The sequence below is a fragment of the Polistes dominula genome, unplaced genomic scaffold, assembly GCF_049000335.1.
Source record: "Polistes dominula isolate Pdom_NZ unplaced genomic scaffold, Pdom_raw_medaka contig_32, whole genome shotgun sequence".
In the NCBI taxonomy this organism is placed as follows: domain Eukaryota; kingdom Metazoa; phylum Arthropoda; class Insecta; order Hymenoptera; family Vespidae; genus Polistes; species Polistes dominula.
The window spans coordinates 3,535,883-3,554,684 of record NW_028300880.1 but is presented as its reverse complement, the minus strand read 5'-3'; the positions used below and the strand labels follow the sequence as shown (position 1 = coordinate 3,554,684).

At 32.6% G+C, this 18,802-nt stretch overlaps 2 protein-coding genes across 3 annotated transcripts; both read left to right on the top strand.

The window, feature by feature from the left end:
• Positions 1 to 906: 906 nt before the first annotated feature.
• Positions 907 to 9,226, top strand: LOC149033574 (nose resistant to fluoxetine protein 6-like). Of its 2 annotated transcripts, XM_089174984.1 has the most exons (13): positions 907 to 1,486; positions 4,348 to 4,592; positions 4,675 to 4,868; positions 4,957 to 5,081; positions 5,321 to 5,548; positions 5,665 to 5,881; positions 6,519 to 6,684; positions 6,776 to 6,855; positions 6,969 to 7,064; positions 8,209 to 8,338; positions 8,443 to 8,617; positions 8,701 to 8,843; positions 8,936 to 9,226. In XM_089174984.1, exons 1-13 carry the CDS (start codon positions 1,249 to 1,251, stop codon positions 9,059 to 9,061), a joined length of 2,163 nt encoding a protein of 720 aa, XP_089031110.1. In that variant the 5' UTR covers positions 907 to 1,248; the 3' UTR covers positions 9,062 to 9,226. The 2 variants fall into 2 exon arrangements, with proteins under 2 accessions (XP_089031110.1, XP_089031111.1); XM_089174985.1 differs by lacking the exon at positions 907 to 1,486 and having other exon boundaries at positions 4,196 to 4,592.
• A 3,413-nt stretch (positions 9,227 to 12,639) lies between these two features.
• LOC149033573 (uncharacterized) lies at positions 12,640 to 18,156 on the top strand. Its single transcript, XM_089176895.1, has 3 exons — positions 12,640 to 12,683; positions 12,734 to 14,391; positions 18,139 to 18,156. Exons 1-2 carry the CDS (start codon positions 12,640 to 12,642, stop codon positions 14,154 to 14,156), a joined length of 1,467 nt encoding a protein of 488 aa, XP_089033021.1. The 3' UTR covers positions 14,157 to 14,391; positions 18,139 to 18,156.
• Positions 18,157 to 18,802: the final 646 nt, after the last annotated feature.

Sequence of the window (18,802 nt, the reverse complement as noted above, 5' to 3'; positions counted from 1 at the left end):
CTGTATATTTCTCAATTCCCTATACTGTAGGAAAAAAATCTAGTATTCAGCTCTTTTCGTTATATTCTATTTTCTGGAAAGGAAAATTCTATTCAGAAACTGAAGGGAAAGGTTAGAAGGACCATAAAACCATAAACAAACCTAAGAATTATCGGGATATATTGGTGCAATAAAAACCCTTTGTGCAGTGTCGGGACCCATTGAGGAGTTTCGGATTCCTATGTAAACATATGCGATATCATAAAAAGAGATAACATTCCGATGTTCTAGATCAAGTTTCTTTATGCATAGTTTCCACTACCAAAAACCATAGGCTGTACCCGTCGGTGGACTATAGGGGTGGATCCTTATGCTATTGATCAATAAGATTCGTAAGCTCCTTCCCTCTCAAAAAGGGTGTAGGTCATTTCTGATATAAAATAAGTGGAAAGAAATAAGAATTTAGCACTAGTCGTAGTCGCAGTCGCAGTCGTAGTCGTAGTCGTAGTCGTAGCCGTAGTTAGTCATCAGTCGTAACAGTCGCAGTTGTGTTATAAGTCGTTATCAGTTGTAAGAATACAGTCGCTCATCTAAGTTGTAATCGTAAGATTGTGAAACTATTATTGTACTTTTTCTAATATCTGTTTCAAATAAATCTTATTAGTAGGATTAAACTGGGTGTATGTTTACCTCGCACCTCTCACCCTAAATAAATCTCCCTACATATATATAATATAAGATTTGTTAACAAAATTGTACATAAACTACAAACTTCTAGGATTGTTTAATAGGAAATAAATTTCTTTTAACATTCATACTAAAAGAAGTTCTACTTTATAAAATATTCATTGATTAAAAAAGCTATGAGTAATTCATATAAAAAGTAATGATAATGTAAGTCGTAAAAAAAAAGCAATTAACTAGAAAAATTTCTTAAGATGACATAAATGTGAGTGAGGTAATGAATATAGATCGTAATATAAAATGATAATTATTATGGATACATAAGTAACAACTTTTCAACGAGTTCATTTAGTTCTTTCACGTTCATCGTGTATCATTAATCGAGTATGGTTTCAAGTAATATCACTTGTATATCTTCTTTTTTCATGTTTCTTTCCTTTTAAATATTTATGTAGTTATTACTTTGTATTATTTATATTTTTGTTCAGTGTAACAATAATAGATATACTATTCAAATAAGTGAAAGTAGCCTAAAAATTGAATTTTTTTGACAAGTATTCTACATGAATTAAAAAAATACAACGAATGTACAACAGAACAACATCAAATTGTGAAAATGGCACGTCCAGGGTTCAAATTACTCGCAGGATTGCTTTTTTTCTTAATTATTGTACAGCAAATCAAATGAGAGAATTGAAGATCCATGCATTGCCTGTTTATGCAATGTTATCAAACGCAGAACTCTTAAACTCAATTCAATGTGGAAAGGAACTTACTGAATTTCGACAAGCCATTGATCAGCAAAAATTATGGAGTTTAAAAGGTATGAGAAAGTACGAAATAATATCTTCTATTAGAGACTTTAATCACTAATTGTAGAAAATAATTATTTATTTAATTATAAACGAGATTTTGGAATGCTTATTTTAGTCGAGCATTGATGTATATATGAGTATGCATGGTTATTTACTTCAAAGGAGGAACAATATTGCAGGGATAATATGAAGGGAAACACTTTTATACACAGCAAATAATAAGTTTAATTTATTTAAAAAGTAATATTACATTAGATATTTATTTAGAAAAAGGCTTTTATAAAACGTGAGAAACTTTGTTCGAAATCTTTTTGGTAAAAACTGAACTAAGATTCTTTAAGAAATTACACTTTTTTGAATGTAATTCCATATTTTTTAAATTTTTGTTATTCTTATTATTATTATTACTAACTGGCATTAGGAGCTCGAAAGTTCATTGCCGCAAATACCAAATCCTGCCATTGTTCCCGTCCCTGAACGCGATCCTTCCATTCGCGGTCTTCATATCCTATTTCTTTTAGGCCCCTTTTACTATTATCCTCTCATCTATGTCTCGGGCTACCCAGTGGTCTTTTCCTGTTTGGTATATGGACCAATATTTTATGTGCCGCTCGATCCTTCCCCATGCGAGTTACGTGACCAGCCCATCTTAATCGGCGTAATATTTGTTAACATACACTCAGTTTAATCCTACTGATAAGATATATTTAAAATAGGTATTAGAAAAAATACAATAGTAGCCTCACAATCTTACGAAAACAACTGAGAAAAGCAACTCCACTCTTACAAATTGATAATGACTTGCGACCGATGACGACTTCTATTACAACTGCGACTGTTACGACTGACTACTGACTGCCCTTCGCCTCAATCCGCGTCCCTTTATATTTATCCGCATTGCTTTAGAATTTTTCAAACGTCCGGTCCGATGCAATAAACAAAACATCCATATCGCTCGAGAACCTTCTAGACTCACACAGAATCACACACACAACTTAACAACTTACGAAGAACGAACCTTACACCGCCTTTCGTTATTTCGACTATCTGTTTCTTTGTCCTTTATTCTTTCGTCGCCTACACGCTTACCTATGTTTATTCTTCTACACTTAAAACTTTCCTACATAAATATTTTTAAATCTATTTAAAAACTTTAGTTTAACTATATACTATTAAGAATTATAATTACAAAAAGACTGCAATGGTCAATTTTTCAAGTAGATAAAATGAACAATTTATTAAAGTGAAAACTTCTTAGTATAGGGAGTGATTTGACAAAAATAAAACGCGGGTGGGTCAGGCAACGGAGCGATGGGCTTCTAGGCAACAGCAACGATATTTAGTTAGAAGAGAAATAGAGAAAAATATATAGGATTGAGCCTGCGAAAGAATGAGACAGAATATAGCTATATAGTTTTTCCTATTCTCGGTCTCGTCTTTATGCTCTGCTTCGTAGTTATCGCTCCTGGTTGTATATGTGTGCGTTTGTAAGCGACTGCATACTGCGAAGCATGGACACATATTATTTCGATACTCAAATTGTTTGTAGGTAGGAGTGGTAGAAGGGTAGAAGAATAAACAGAGATAAGCACGTAGGTATGCGACAAAAGTATAAGGTTCAAGCGAACCGACGGTCGAAATAAAGAAAGAAGATATGAAGTCTATCTTTGTAAATCTGTGTGAGTCTGGAAGGTATACATATATGTGTCATTTCTTTTCTATTTTTCTATTCTATTTTTCTATTTCTATTTTTCTATTTCTATTTAAAAATGTTTCTATTTTATTGAAAAATTTATATTAAATTAACTATTTCGCAAGTATTATAAATAACAATTACGAAATATATAGAATATAATAATTGTATTGCCTGCAGTATTTTACACACACAAAAAAATTGATTACAATATACATCAGAGAAAAAGAATTAGACAACACTGTAAAATATTTTTCCTATAAATATCCAAAAACATGTTTTTTAATTATAATGTTTGCGTATTTAGGAAATTTATACTAATTTTTTATTAAAATAGAAAAGCTTTTAAATAGAATAAACTGGACACGTGACAAAAACAAATATTATTTGCTATTATAAATCTAATAAAAAAACTATAATATAACTTATTTTACAAATATAGAAAAAAAATTTTTTTCTAATTTTTTATATTATAAAATAATCCTACAATTATCTTATTCTTGAAACTTTACTTTAGTATCATTCTCTTGAAACTTAGATTTTTGAAGGTTTAACTTCTAACACGTGTGATCTGCATACATGTTTTTTTAATTTCCTGGGTTGCTTAAAAAACTTACGAACAGTATATTATTTAATTAGAATAATTTCTTACAAAAAACATCTATTACTGTTTAGTATAAAGCTATGAAACTGCAGAGTTATTACAATGCTTTTGATTTTAAAATATCTGGTAACTAGATAATCTGAAGCTTTATTGTAGTTATCAATTGGCGAAAACTTTGCCGTTATTAATGAAGTGGGAAATGATAATAAAATTGTAGCTAAATCGAAATTGGTCGAGATCAAAAGTTATTGATTTGACAATAAATGCCCCATATTTTAGAATAAAATGTAGCTGACTGAAAAAGATGAATACTCAACTTTATAAAGTTTACATTTATGTGATGTCGGTGAATCACTTTAATCAAAATATAATAAATATTCGCAATAGGCAACTTCAAGAAATAAATTTTTTTATTTAGGATAAAATTTCGACCATGTTTTAAGTAAAAGTAACTGCTAATATAACTTGTATAAAAATTCGAAATAGAATATATACAAAAATATAACGATTACAGAAATGAAACTATTTATTAAAAAAAATTATTTTTTTAGTATTTTATTTTTTTTATTTAGTAATCGATGCTAGCGGCGAACCGAGATCAGGATTTATATATGGCAATAATTATTGGTTGGGTAGCAGAAGTCAATGCGAAGATGCAGGAAACAGAGAGCCCTATGAATTGTCGCCAGACGTATTACGAAACAATTCAAAATATCGTCATATGGAGGAGGAATTTCCACCATTCAAAGTGAAATTTTTTGTTGCTAATTTTCGACATAATAGCACTTTACAATATCACTTCGAATTGCCCGAAGAAGTAAGTTTCTATTAAGAATAAAACACACAAACACACAAGTTATTTTAAAAATTTAATTTTATTTTTTAATTTTTCTTTATAGGATTTGATAATATTAGGTATGTGCTTACCAGAATCCTGTTCGAAGGACCATCTTTCTACTCTTCTAGAAATCTTGTTGAGAAATAGAACTCTTTTTAAAGGCGAATTATATTCAGCAGATTTTACGTTGGTTGAAGTAAGAGATCTAGTCGATGACCATCGATGGTTATTAAGTGGAACATTTATTACAATGACGTATATCAATATTTCTTTTACAATTTACGATAGTCCCGCAAGATATATACAATATAATTATATTTTGTTGTTGTTGTTTTCTGTTTAGAGCAATAATCATACTCACATTACTATTAATGATAATAGGAACGGCTTACGATCTTCTGATATATCAAAAACAATTAAAGAAACATTACAAATATATTCAAGACCGAGACAATTTACAAGCAAGAGGTAAGTTTATTTCATAATTTGTAACACTTTTGTTGTAATATACTTTTGTGCTTGAATTATTCCTTAAAATATCTTTTGTTTATACTTTATTATTGCTTAGAATTTAATAATGGATTCCTGTATGTTCCTCTTGTTTATAAGAGACCTTAAGTGATTAGTAACAATAATAAAGTGAGATTATAGTTAACCCTTGAGAAAATACCATTGATTATTTATTATCATAATAATTATCGTTTTAGGTGACACACAAGCACCAAACGATAATAACATTGATCAACCGGAAAAACTAAAATACCAAAGTTTTCTTTGGAACATGTTTTTAGCTTTTTCTGCATATTCAAACACGAAAAGAATATTTAATATGAAATCTGAGAATGCTGGTATTCCGGTTATACACGGATTAAGATTTTTTGCGATGATTATGATTATTTTAATTCATGTATCTTACTTTTCAAAGGATTTTGTAGGTAAAGTTTTTAATTATTAAGATTGAATTTAGGAAACTTTCTTAAAAGATATTTTAATTAAATTTATTTAATATTATGCATTAACATTATCTTCATTTTTCTATTTTTATTAAAAGAAAACCGGTCAATTGCTATAAGAAAAAAACAAGAATTTTTTGGTCAAATAGTATACAATGGAGGAATGCTGGCAGTTGATACATTTTTTTATATTGGTGGTTTCCTAGTCGCATACTTGTATGTAAAAAAAGACATGAGCAAGAATATAAGTAAACCGAATGATTATTTAAATACAATAAAATTATATTTTATCGTTCTCCTGAAAAGGTTTATTAGGTAAGACCATTTTTATAAATGTCAAATATCTAATATAATTGAAGTAATTTATGTATAAGGTTTTTCAAATCTAAGCATGGTAAGTATAATTTTGTTATTTTACAAAATATATTAATAACAATTATGTCTCGTATATTGATCGCTCAGAAAAACAATTCTTTGTTCGAAAAACTTTATATGTGTGGATAGGTAAATAACACTTTTAAAAGCTAATATTAAATAAAATGACTATAAAAACAAAGAGAAAATAATATGTTTTTTTCGAATTATTTGAGCAATGCCCGCCCGGGCATACTGTGGAGTTTCTACGTTAAATAGGTAATGTGTAAAAGTAGAATGCCTTTCACGAATTCTTCGGTTATTCTATAAAATGTAATGAAAGTATAAATCAACCTAGAAAATTCTTTTTTGCTAGGAATTTTTATAGTATGAAGGTAGGGAAAAAAAATCTCAATAAATTTTAATTGTACCTATCAATTAAAATTAGAAACTTCACAAACACAAATTTCTTGTAAAATTTTAGTCAATCTAGAAAAGTGCTAGAAAACTTTATGGTTTTCTTACATAAATTGGTTCAAAATAAGAAATATAATTAATTAGAATATCTTACTTTTTTTCGCTACTTTTGCTATTTTAGATTGACACCTACATTCATGGTATTAATCGGATTAGTGCAGATAAGTGCAACGTGGTACAGTAAAACGTCCCTCTTTCCCATAACGGAACGTAACCACGAAAATTGTCAAAAATATTGGTGGAGAAATATCCTTTATATTCACAACCTTTTTAGTCTACAAGATTTGGTATGGACTTACGATAACAGCAATTTTTATAATTCTCGTATTCTTAATGAATAATAGATATAATATTAATTATTGACATCGATCCTTGTAGTGTATGAGTTGGAGTTGGTACTTGGCGAACGATATGCAGTACTTCCTCATAATAAATTTTCTGTTATTTTTATCTTCAACGTAAGTAAACTCATATTTTTATAAAACATTGTTTTTACTTAAAAAATCTATATTCAGCAGAAATTAAGAAACTTAAAAAAGAGTTTAATTAATCAAGCATTATTGCATTTCAGGTACTTCAAAATAGCGGCTAGTTTGTTGGGTATATTGTTTACCTCGTCAATAATTCTTACTGGCTACATATCATACATTTATAATTTTATTCCTACGTAAATATCAATATTAATAATTATTCATGTATATGGTAATGTATACTTTACGAGCATTATATAGAAGGTTTACCTAAAACGGATATTGTACGTAATGAGAAGGATCTCACACATTGCTTTGTTATTTTACAGAATGCAAAAATGGTTTCGTTTAATCTGTAAAATAGGTTTTAGTTAATTGTGTTTTATGCTGAAGTGTGGAATCTTAAACTATTGTTAATTAAACTGGCTGTGAAAACTCGAGTAACCTATAATCCGACTCTAAACGCAGTCAACTTAAGCATATTTTTTAGATTGGATGAAACTCGCTTGACATTTTATAGACTTACAATACATTTAATTCAATGTTCTAAAAAATCGGAATTTGTACTAATTTTCTGTAGTAATACAAATCCTTTATTTGCGTATTAAAGACACTAACTCTTTTTTAATAGCGACTTACGCATTAGTTGACCGTATTATTCCATTAACTACTGTGACTAAGGAAAGCATTGGAACACTTGCTATGAAATATATTATTTACTATATTAACTTCATTACACAACACATATAAATATAATATTAACAATGATTGAAGGTTTAACTTTTTTTATTACTCATGAAAATTTTTAGGCAAATCGAACAATATATATTCAATAGTTTGGATTCATTACTTACTAACGTAAAATTGCTAGGATATTTGCATATAGTATCTGAACAGATATTTTTGAAGTTTTGAATATTAAATATGACTATCTTTGAGAAGAGTAACGTCTTGTAAACAAATATGCATACTCTTTACTAACTTTTCTGTAACCCTCAGTTATATAAAAATCCGTACTTTGAGTATTATAACTGTCATCATTTAAGCATAACAATTAAACATATATTCAAAATGCTTGAAACTTTACCTTCATAATCTAGAGATTCATACACACATCAAATATTAATAATATGTTGATAATTATTCTATACTATACCTATTATAATTAATAATATATTTCATTGCAAGTGTTCAAATATTTTCGTAAATGACTGCTGTAATGGTCTTTAATCTAATTGAAGTTAAATATTTACTAGCGAATTTATATAGATAGATAATTTCGTAAAAATAACCTTAATAGGACAAAGTAATCGATTAATTTAACGTTGAATTGTATTACAGAATGGATAAGGAAATAAATTTAGCGGACGTACTATACTATTCACCATGGACCAGGATAGGACCTTACATAGTGGGTGTGCTGACTGCGTATATTGTTGTCAAATTAAACAACAAATTATTATGGAAAAGAGTAAACAAATATTCTGATCGTTTAGCGCTTACAAATACTTCATTATCATATTATTTTCTTGATGATGTTGATGTTTACACTAATGTTGTTAAAACTGATTTTAGAAAAAAATAATACTCTTTTCGATGCTGGCCAGTTTATGTAATTTATTAGTACTGTTTGGATTATATTTGAGAAGAATGTCAGTTTTAACTACTGCTATTTACGTTGCTCTCAGTAGAACTGTATGGGCAATTGGCATTGCATGGCTATTAATAGCATGTTGTACAAATAATGGAGGTATAAATAAATATCTGATTCTATTCTTCTATTCGACACTATTACTTAACAATTATTATTAATTAAATCGATTTATATTTTAGGAATAGTAAATAGTGTTCTTTCGTGTAAAGTTTGGATACCATTTAGTAGATTGACTTATGCAGCTTTTCTATTAAATCCAATTGTTATAAGTTATGTGAATTTCTTAAGTGAAAGTTCTGTTCACTTTAATTATTCAACTTTCGTATGTATTTTTTTTATTATTTTTTGATTTTAAAGATTGATTAAATGAATTATTAATTATTTTCCTCTACTTTATTCTGTTTTATTTTGCAGGGAATTTTATATGTAGGATACATAATAATTGTTTACATTTGTTCTTACATGGTATCGTTGATGTTCGAATTGCCATACATCTACTTGATGAAGGAAGTAATGGATTATTTGAATATAAAGACATGATTCTGTTTTTTCGCTTTCATAATATTTCTTTGTCATTGTAGCTGACGATTGCAATGAAATGAAACGATACAACTACTTTTCTTGCATGTTTCTACATGTTTTTTTTTTAAATGTGAGTTGTTTAAAAAGTCCATTATTTTATTAAAAATTTTTATTTAATAAGCATATGTTTTTTTTTACTTTCTATAAGTATCATTATTTGGCATTTAGAACTCGAAATGTCATTGCCGCAATTACCAAATCCCTTCATTGTTCTTTCCCCTGTGTGCGATCTCTCCATTCACGGTCGTCGTAGAATATTTTCTTAAGATTCCTTAATAATATTTTTCTCCAATCTTGATCACGGTTTATTCGGCGGGTAATATTTCTTCTATGTTTAAATGTTTCTAATTTATTGAAAAATTGGTACAAAATTCTTTATTGCGCAAATATTATAATAAATAATTATGAATTACATCGGATATAATAATTGTATTGCCTGCAATAATTTACAAAAAAAAAATGATTACAAAATACATCACAGAGAAAGAATAAGGCCACACTGTAGAATATATTAGAAGCAGCTGAAAAATTCCGTTCAAAAGCAAATAAATCATTGTTACATTTTTTTTCTTTTCTTATAAAATGTACTTGATTCATAAAAGATTTAATACGTTCATTGAATTAATTTTTTATACGTTTTTATATTAAATATCAAAAAATATGTATCGACCACAAGGCATATAAAAAAATTATATACCTAATTGTAATATTTGCGTAATTAAGAAACTTATACGAATTTTATAATATAATATAATAAAAAAATATTTAAATAGAAGAAAAATGACACGTTTTTTACAATAATAAACCATACTTTCTATTATTCTTGCAATAAAAATAATATAACCTACTGTAGAAAAATAGAAAAATAAGATAATAACAAAAATTGTTAAGAATAGCGTATATAAGAGACGTTATGTCTTCTCACTCCATCACCCCTACTCTTTACCCCTACTCCTCCTATGGGCCGCACAGTCCCTTAGCAGTGCTGTCAGATCGTGGGTAAATTTTACCCTCTCCCTGTGCTACTGGGATTGCACACAATGAAAGTTTTCCATGTCCGTGTGTTTGGGATTTCGAAAGAAGCCGAGTGTAACCGAAGTTGGCGGTTGGCCACGAAGTGGCACATTATGAAAGCGACTCGTGTCCATGTGTTTGGACGACACGAGTCGCTTTCATAGTGTGCCACTCCGGGGTGCCCGCCAACTTCGGTTACACTCGACTTCTTTCGACATCCCAAACACACGGACATGGAAAACTTTCATTGTGTGCAATCCCAGTGGCACAGGGAGAGGGTAAGATTTACCCACGATCTGACAGCACTGTCCCTTAGTACAGGGTGCTGTTGCGTCCTGCCGGTACTCTGTATTCTGTATTCGGCCTAGCTCGAGGCTTATTCAACAGTTCTTCCTTTCCACCGTTTTTATAATAAATCTTACTTTCAATATTAACTCTGCGTTGTCTTATTTATCAGCCATACCTTAACAGGTTATGAGCCCCAGACACGCTTACACTGCGCAAGTGAACGAAAGTTAATTAGTTTAATAGTGAATTTTGAAAGACAGAAACCTAACCTAGTTATCGCCGGTTCGCACGTGTGTGTACTTGCACCAGTGTTCCATTGAGTAAGGAAAAGAAGTAAACACCTGCTAAAATCTCAGCTTCAACTACTTCAGAAGCAGCCAAAAAAAAAAAAAAAAAAAGGAAAATATACCGACAGAAATCCACGTATCGGTATAGCGTTGGCACGAGGAGATAAGAACACGCAAAGAACAATGGAAGGTGGCAAGAACAATGAAAACGCGAACATGGGTGAGACAAAAGAGCAGGGTAGTCAAGGGCTGCTAGCTAGTCTAGGTGAAAGTAAGTACATATTCGATAACTGTTTTCATCGAAAGTGTGTTTGAAGAAATATAATAGTAAAATATATATATTAAAAAAAATAAGTAAGTACATGTTCGATAACTGTTTCTTATCGAAAGTGTGCTTGGAAAATTAATAATGAAGTATATATAAAAGAAAAAAAAACGTAGAAAAGGTGTGCATGGCTCTGATCTCTTGTAAATCTTCATTCTTTCTTCTCTCTCTCAAAATCGTGTTACAATTTAAAGCAATGTTAAAAAAAAAAAAAAAAAAAAAAAAAGAAAAAAAAATTTAATTAATACATAATAGGGTTTCCGTTCAAAAAGGTGAAATTAAAAAAAAAAAAGGGGAAGAAAAGGAAGGAAAAATATTGAAAGTTGCGTCATATAAACATTTCTAGAACAATAGATACGAATACTTAAACGTGTTCGAATTGGAAGACGCTGTTTACCTACACACGAGGGAGAGTAAAAGAGGAAGAAAGAAAGGAAAGATAAAGGATAGAGTAGGGCACATATACGTTTCAAACACACATCAAAATTATATCACACGACACAAGAGAGAGAACATAGCGCGTTTATTTATTAATATAAAAAAAAAAATAATAATAATAATAAATAAAAAAAAAAGAAAAAAAAAATATATATATATACATATAAATAAAAAAAAAAATAAAAAAATAAATAAATTAAAATAAAATAAAAAAAAACAAAGAAAAAACAACGCCCTGGCGTGTAAACACAAGGCGATCTTGTCGTGAAGAGCACGGCAACGCACTATGTAAGAAAGAAAGAGAGAGAGAGAGGGGGTAAAGTTGCCTGTCCTCTTCTTTCCATCTTGGGTCGTGGTGATGGAGGGAGAGAGACGCAAGTGTGCTTCTCTTCTCCGCTCTAAAGGTGGTATAGGATGTGTTGAAGAGTGAGAGAGAGGGAGAAAGATAGTCACATAGCATGGTTGCGATGTTGCCACTTCCTCTCCGAGCAACACATGGTATATTCAGTTATACAGAGACTAGCATAGCATGGTTGCGATGTTGCCGCTTCCTCTCCGAGCAACATATAGTATACTCAGGTATACAAAGCTAGCATAGCATCGTTGCGATGTTGCCGCTTCTTCTCCGAGCAACATATAGTATACTCAGGTATACAAAGCTAGCATAGCATCGTTGCGATGTTGCCGCTTCTTCTCCGAGCAACATATAGTATACTCAGGTATACAAAGCTAGCATAGCATCGTTGCGATGTTGCCGCTTCTTCTCCGAGCAACATATGGTATACTCAGGTATACAAAGACTAGCAGAGCGGGAGAATTTGAAAAGGCCGCGCAAGGCTATTCCCATTGGCTCAACCATTAAAAAAAAAAAGGAAAAAAAACAAAAAAATAAAAAAAATATATATATATTAAAAAAAAAAAAAAAAAAAAAAAAATCTTGTCCTTTTGGAATGGGATTTTACTGATGGGTGAGAAAAGTAATTATGTGTACCGCTCCCTCATGCGCCTTAAGGCATGATGTATACTTAGTCTCACGGATCAGGTAAAATCGTTATTCGAAAGCCATGGTATAATATAATAGAGTGTAAATCAAACAGAATGTTTGATTGAGATATCTAATTTTGAGCAATATTTAGTTTCTCAACAAAAGGACAGAGGAGATAGTACAACGAAGGCATTGGTAAATGCGGCTGCTCCTGCACAAAACCCCGAGAGTACCTCAGATGCGGTTGACAATATAGAGGTCAATGTTATGAGGAACCGAATTAATATCTAAAGGGAAACCATTGCAACTCTTCGAGAGAAAATTGAGAGGCAAGACAAGGTATTCAAAAGGCTTACTGACAAACACAAGCAAGAATACGATGCTCTCAATAATCAAGTAGAAGGTTTGAAAATTCGGTTGGCCGAAAGTCAGAAAAGGGCTGAAGAATTTGAACAAAAGTATTTACGGTCTCAGAAGCAAATAGCCGAAATAAAGCAAACTCAGAATAAGAGCACTGTTGTTACGGTTGAAGAGCCTGCTTCGGAGTTATACGATGCAGTCTCGACAGCTCAACAGTTTTCTGTTGGAAGTAGTAGTACAGCTACTCAAAATAATTTTCATGATAGGGTTTCTGGTGCTCCGGTGAGTATTGTTCATACTCACGGAAAACCAGTGAAAATAAACGTAGTTAACCTTGGTACAGCGATTAGAAATGAGAGCTTGGAAGTACTTAATAGAGATACAATAGATAGGTTAACTTTGCAAAGGTCCGGTCCGAACTCAGGTTCAGAATCGAATAATCTTTTGAGTAATGAATCACACTCTGGTGAAACAGTGAATTCTAGTAGTCAAAACACTGCTCAGACTGGATGTCATGACAATAATGGTCGGAATTCAGCCCCGGTGATTAGTTTTCAAATGTACAATCCTGATCATAATGTGTTCCATGCATACAAACTCTGCCAGAATACCAAATTTGAAGACTTTCTTGATGATCTTAGATCGGAATTAGGAGCAAATGATACATTATACGTTATCGACAGCAGCATTAAGCCTGTCATGGATAAAAATGATAATGCTAGACAGTTAGACGTTTTTAGAGTAAAAGATATAATAAGAAACAGAGTCGATAAATTTTATTATAGTCAAGTGAGAAACATTGAAAGTCCGCAGGAGATCCTTGCTAAATTAAATAAATTAAAGGCACTTGAAAGCACCGTAACGACATGTTCTGTTCGCAAAAGGCTGTACACCATACAATATAATCCAAGCAAAGAAAGATTTAAAGATTTTTGTAATAGATTTGAAGAGATTGTACGAACATTTGACGACCATCCTGGATCTGGAAAAATATCAGAACTAGAGAAAAGAGATACATTTTACGACGCGGTTTATAAGCCGGTACCAAGTGTGCAATGTACAGACTTCCTCAAAAAGAGCCAACAGGGAAGTGGTTTAACATATGCTCAATTGAAGGACTTTCTCACTAAAGAGGAGACAGAAAGGCTGTCATCCAAAGAACATTTAACAACCACTGCGTTGTGGACTGAGTCACGACAAAGGGAATTTATGAGCTACTGCAAAAACTGCAAAAGACCAGGACACTTGGCATCGAAATGTAGAGAAGTAAAGAGAACCAACTGCTTTGTATGTGATAAACCTGGTAACATAGCTAAACATTGTTCGTTAGCTAGATTACCAGCTCATCGACAGTAAGGTGGTTCGTCACCGAACCATAAGGGCCGCGGATATACTAGCACCCACTACCGAGGCAGATCAGGCAGATTTAGAGGTCAATTAAGTCAAAAGCGTGAACACGAGGGTAGGTCTAAACCCGAAGGTGAGCGCAAGCTTGATCTAGGTCGTCGTGGAGCAAAGAGAGGCAGGTTTAGTATTCGTGGTGGCCGAAGAAATGGCCAAGGAGGTAGTCAAGGTGCCAGCACCTCTTCAGGTGAGAGTATGGAGTGCGAGTCAAATGAAAAAGGTAATGTTCTATTTGTAGAAAAATGTCAGCAATGTCCGGATAACCTCAATTTTAATTACAGAAATAATACACTAGAACGGTTTATCGCGGACTCGGGTGCTACAGAGCATCTGTCGAATTCCAAGTTGATTTTCAAAAATTTGAATGAATCGGACGTTAAATCGATTAAATGTGCTAATAGAAATTCTCAGGCGGACTTGCAAGCTAACGGTGTAGGTACAGTAAAATTGAACTTGCAGAATGGAGAGACGCGCGAATTGCCTAATGTCATATATGCTAAAGATCTATCAGTAAATTTGCTCTCGTTAAGAAAATTAGTAGAAAAGGGTTTAGAAGTTTATTTAAATGATAAAATGATTGATATTTACGACCCAAAGACTTGTGAGTCGTTTATGACAGGGATATATAACAAACCTTTCTGGGAAATTGAATTCAAGTCTGATAATTGTAATAGTGACGGGATAGGCTATAATGAGAATAGATACTGTCAAAAGGTTTTTTTGACAGATGGTGACAATGGAAGCTCTCATGAACATAAGTATTTTACGAGAAGTTCTACTCGACTTCAGAATGCTGAACAAATTGAAAAGGAATCAGAATTGAAAATGGAAATTGGAAAGGTGAACCCTCCTGAAACTAGTGAGGCTCCTTTAATTACTGATGAAAATACAGAAAAACGTTTGATCTCGGACGTTGCAAGCTCTTCTGTAGAAAAGGTACAGGAAAGCTCAGCAGCTGAAAATATAGCTGAGCTAAATAGACCAGACATCTTCAATTCAGTTAGGGATAGAATTATTCATAATGTTGACGAGATTCCTGAAATAGAATTATCGCAAGATGAAATTATGTCCTTGGAAGATTCTAACGTGAAAATGAATAAAGCTTTGTTGTGGCATGTACGACTTGGACATCCGTCGAGTAACTATCTTATAAATTTGCAGAAACAATATCCTCACTTGAAAGATATCAAATCTGCCGAATTTAACGAGATCGTGGATAATTGTAAAGTATGTAAAATAGCCAAAATTAAACGATTGCCATTTAAAACTGTTAGACAGAGAGCTTCCAGACCGTTGGAAACAATACATAGCGATATTATGGGACCGATAAGCCCAGCTTCTTATCCCAAAGGTTACAGAGTCATAGTTGTAGTAATTGATGATTATTCTCGTTTAGCAATGTCTTATCCAATCAAAAATAAAAGTGAAGCGGGATCTTGCATTGAGTCTTTTGTAAAATCTGCCAGAAATATACTTGGTCGAGATGATAAGGTCTGTCGTTTACGATGTGACCAGGGACTAGAATATATAGGAGGTTATACAAAAGAAGTTTTAGAAAAATTAGGAGCAGAACTCGAACCCGCTAGTCCTGATACGCCCGCACATAACGGAGTAACAGAACGTTATAATCAAACCATAACAAATAAGATCAGATCGTACATGTATGACTCGAGATTACCGGAAAACATGTGGGATTTAGGAGTAAGCGCAGCAGCGTACGCGTATAATCGAACACCACATGCTAGCAATAATATGGAATCTCCGTTACATAAATTTGCACCCAATTATAGATATGATATCAATCAAATAAAACGGTTCGGATGTTTTGCCTATATTAAAGTCCAACGAAAAACGGGACCGAAGTTTAGGTACATTGGTAGAAGAGTAATTTTGATAGGCTATACTCGAACAGGTTATTTGTTTATAAAGCCAGAAGATGGTAAATTTTATGAGAGCAGGGATGCTAGGTTTAATGAAAGAATTGTTTACGGCGATAGATATAATGTAAAAGGTATTAAAAATTGGCAGGATGAAAACGTTGGGATAAACAAAGAAACCTGGTTAGTCGAATTTGATAAAGAAAACTTAGAAGGAAACGCCGAGACCTTAGATTCGGAGGAGCGCCTCCGCGAATTAAAAGAAAAAGAGGTCGCCCTAAAAAGCAAGCTGATAATGCGCCTGAACATGCTGAGACGACTGTTGGTCCTCTCCCCATGGATGACGTATCAGCGAATTTTGTTTATGCCTTTGATAATTCTTTAGAATATAAAGTAGATGAAAGAACAAGATTAAAAATTGATGAAAAATGTCACGCACTACTGGCTGAAATCAACAAAGATCCAAAGACCTATAAAGAGGCTGTTAATGGTCCAGAGAGAGAACACTGGATAAAAGCCGTTGCAGCTGAATTAAAGGCTATGGGTTTACGTAAAGTCTGGACAATAGTAGAGAGACCAGGATGTAGTAAGAATGGAACACCGCCTAATATTATAGATTCAAGGTGGGTATTCAAAACCAAGGTTGATGAAAAAGGTGAGAAGCTTTACAAGGCGAGACTCGTTATACAAGGTTTTAAAGATCGAAACGAGTACGATTTGAAAGAAACCTATGCACCTGTTTCTCAATTGTCACTGGTCAGAGCGTTGTTTGCAATAGCAAATGCTTACGACCTTGATATGTGTCAATTGGACGTTAACACAGCCTTCTTGTATGGTGAGTTGGATCAATTAATTTATATGGAAATTCCGGAAGGACTTCTTCCTGAAGATCAAAGACCAAAGGATCAAGTTTGCAAGCTTGAAAGATCGTTGTATGGCTTGAAAGTAAGTCCGAAGAAATGGAATGAAAAATTCACTGAAGTTGCACTTAAAATAGGACTTGAGAAAAACTTAGTTGATCCATGCTTGTTCACCTGGAGAGAGGGTAGTGATTTTGTACATTTGCTTGTTTATGTTGATGACATAATAGAGATAGGTAATCATCCGGATAAAATGTTAGAAATTAAAAATAAGCTCAAAGCTGAATTTGAAATGAAAGACTTAGGTGAACCGAAAGAATACTTAGGAATTAGAATTAGAAGAGATAGGAGAAATAAAATACTGCGACTAGATCAGGAAAAACTTATTGACAAAATGCTTGAAAAATTCTTAGAAGGAAATCCCTATCCTAAGAGAACACCTATGGTTTCGAGTCAAGTCCATAATCGAGAAAGAATAGATCGGGAAGAAACTATTGCTGTGCCACTGACAAAAGATTTTCCTTACAGAGAGGTCGTGGGAACATTGTTACACATAGTTAACGGTACAAGGCCTGACATGGCATACATTACTAATGTGTTGAGTAGGCATCAATTGAATCCAACTAAGAACGAATGGAATATGCTGCAGAGAGCACTGCGCTACTTGTTGGGTACGAAAGGTATGACCTTGACGTTTAGAGGCAAAACACAAGAGTTGCAGGCTTATGCTGATCCAAGTTTCTCTGATTGCAAAGGCTCGCTGACTACATGTGGGTATGTAATACAGCTGTTTGGTGATACTATTGCTTGGCGAACACATAAACAGCCAAGGGTTGCTCTCTCCACTTGTCAAGCTGAATATGTCGCATTAAGTGAAACATGCCAAGCTTTGCTGTCAATCAGTCAGTCAATCGAGTTGATAATAAGAGGAAAATGGTATCCAATAAATGTGTTCAGTGACAGTAAGTCAGCAATAGCGTGTGCGAAATCTGATGGCAATAATAAATTAAGGCACATGATCGAAAGGAAAGAACACTACGTTAGGGAATGCGTTAATTTAAATCTGGTTAAGTTGAACTGGGTTCCTTCGAATAAACAGATTGCTGACATTTTCACAAAGACATTAACCTTTGAAATACATAAATATCTTACAGATTTGATTATGAATAATTAAACTGTTATCCTCTTCCCATCCAGGGAATAAATCTTCTTCACAGGGCCAAGCTGTCTAACTAAGAGTTAACTGACATTCCGTGCCAAAGATTTGTCAAGTTAGATTAATTTTATTTTGAATAAGTTCAGTATAAATAAGTATGAAAAGTTATTCGTTCATAGATTTTGTTTAATCTATTTACGATTTTAATCACTTAAAGATGCTGTTGAATATATTGTATGGTTTAAACCATTTAAAGAGTTTATTAACAAAAGTTTGTGGAGTATCGAGACATACCGGGAGGGAGTGTTAAGAATAGCGTATATAAGAGACGTTATGTCTTCTCACTCCGTCACCCCTACTCTTTACCCCTACTCCTCCTATGGGCCGCACAGTCCCTTAGTACAGGGTGCTGTTGCGTCCTGCCGGTACTCTGTATTCTGTATTCGGCCTAGCTCGAGGCTTATTCAACAGTTCTTCCTTTCCACCGTTTTTATAATAAATCTTACTTTCAATATTAACTCTGCGTTGTCTTATTTATCAGCCATACCTTAACAAAAATAAATAATAAATTATTTTTTTCGTGACACTACGAACTCGTCTGATACTCTCAAAACTTGCTTTCATATAGGTTTCACTTATAATTTGTGTGGTCTACACACGTAATATTTTTTCTTTTCAATTTGATCATACTGACCTTGGGCCACA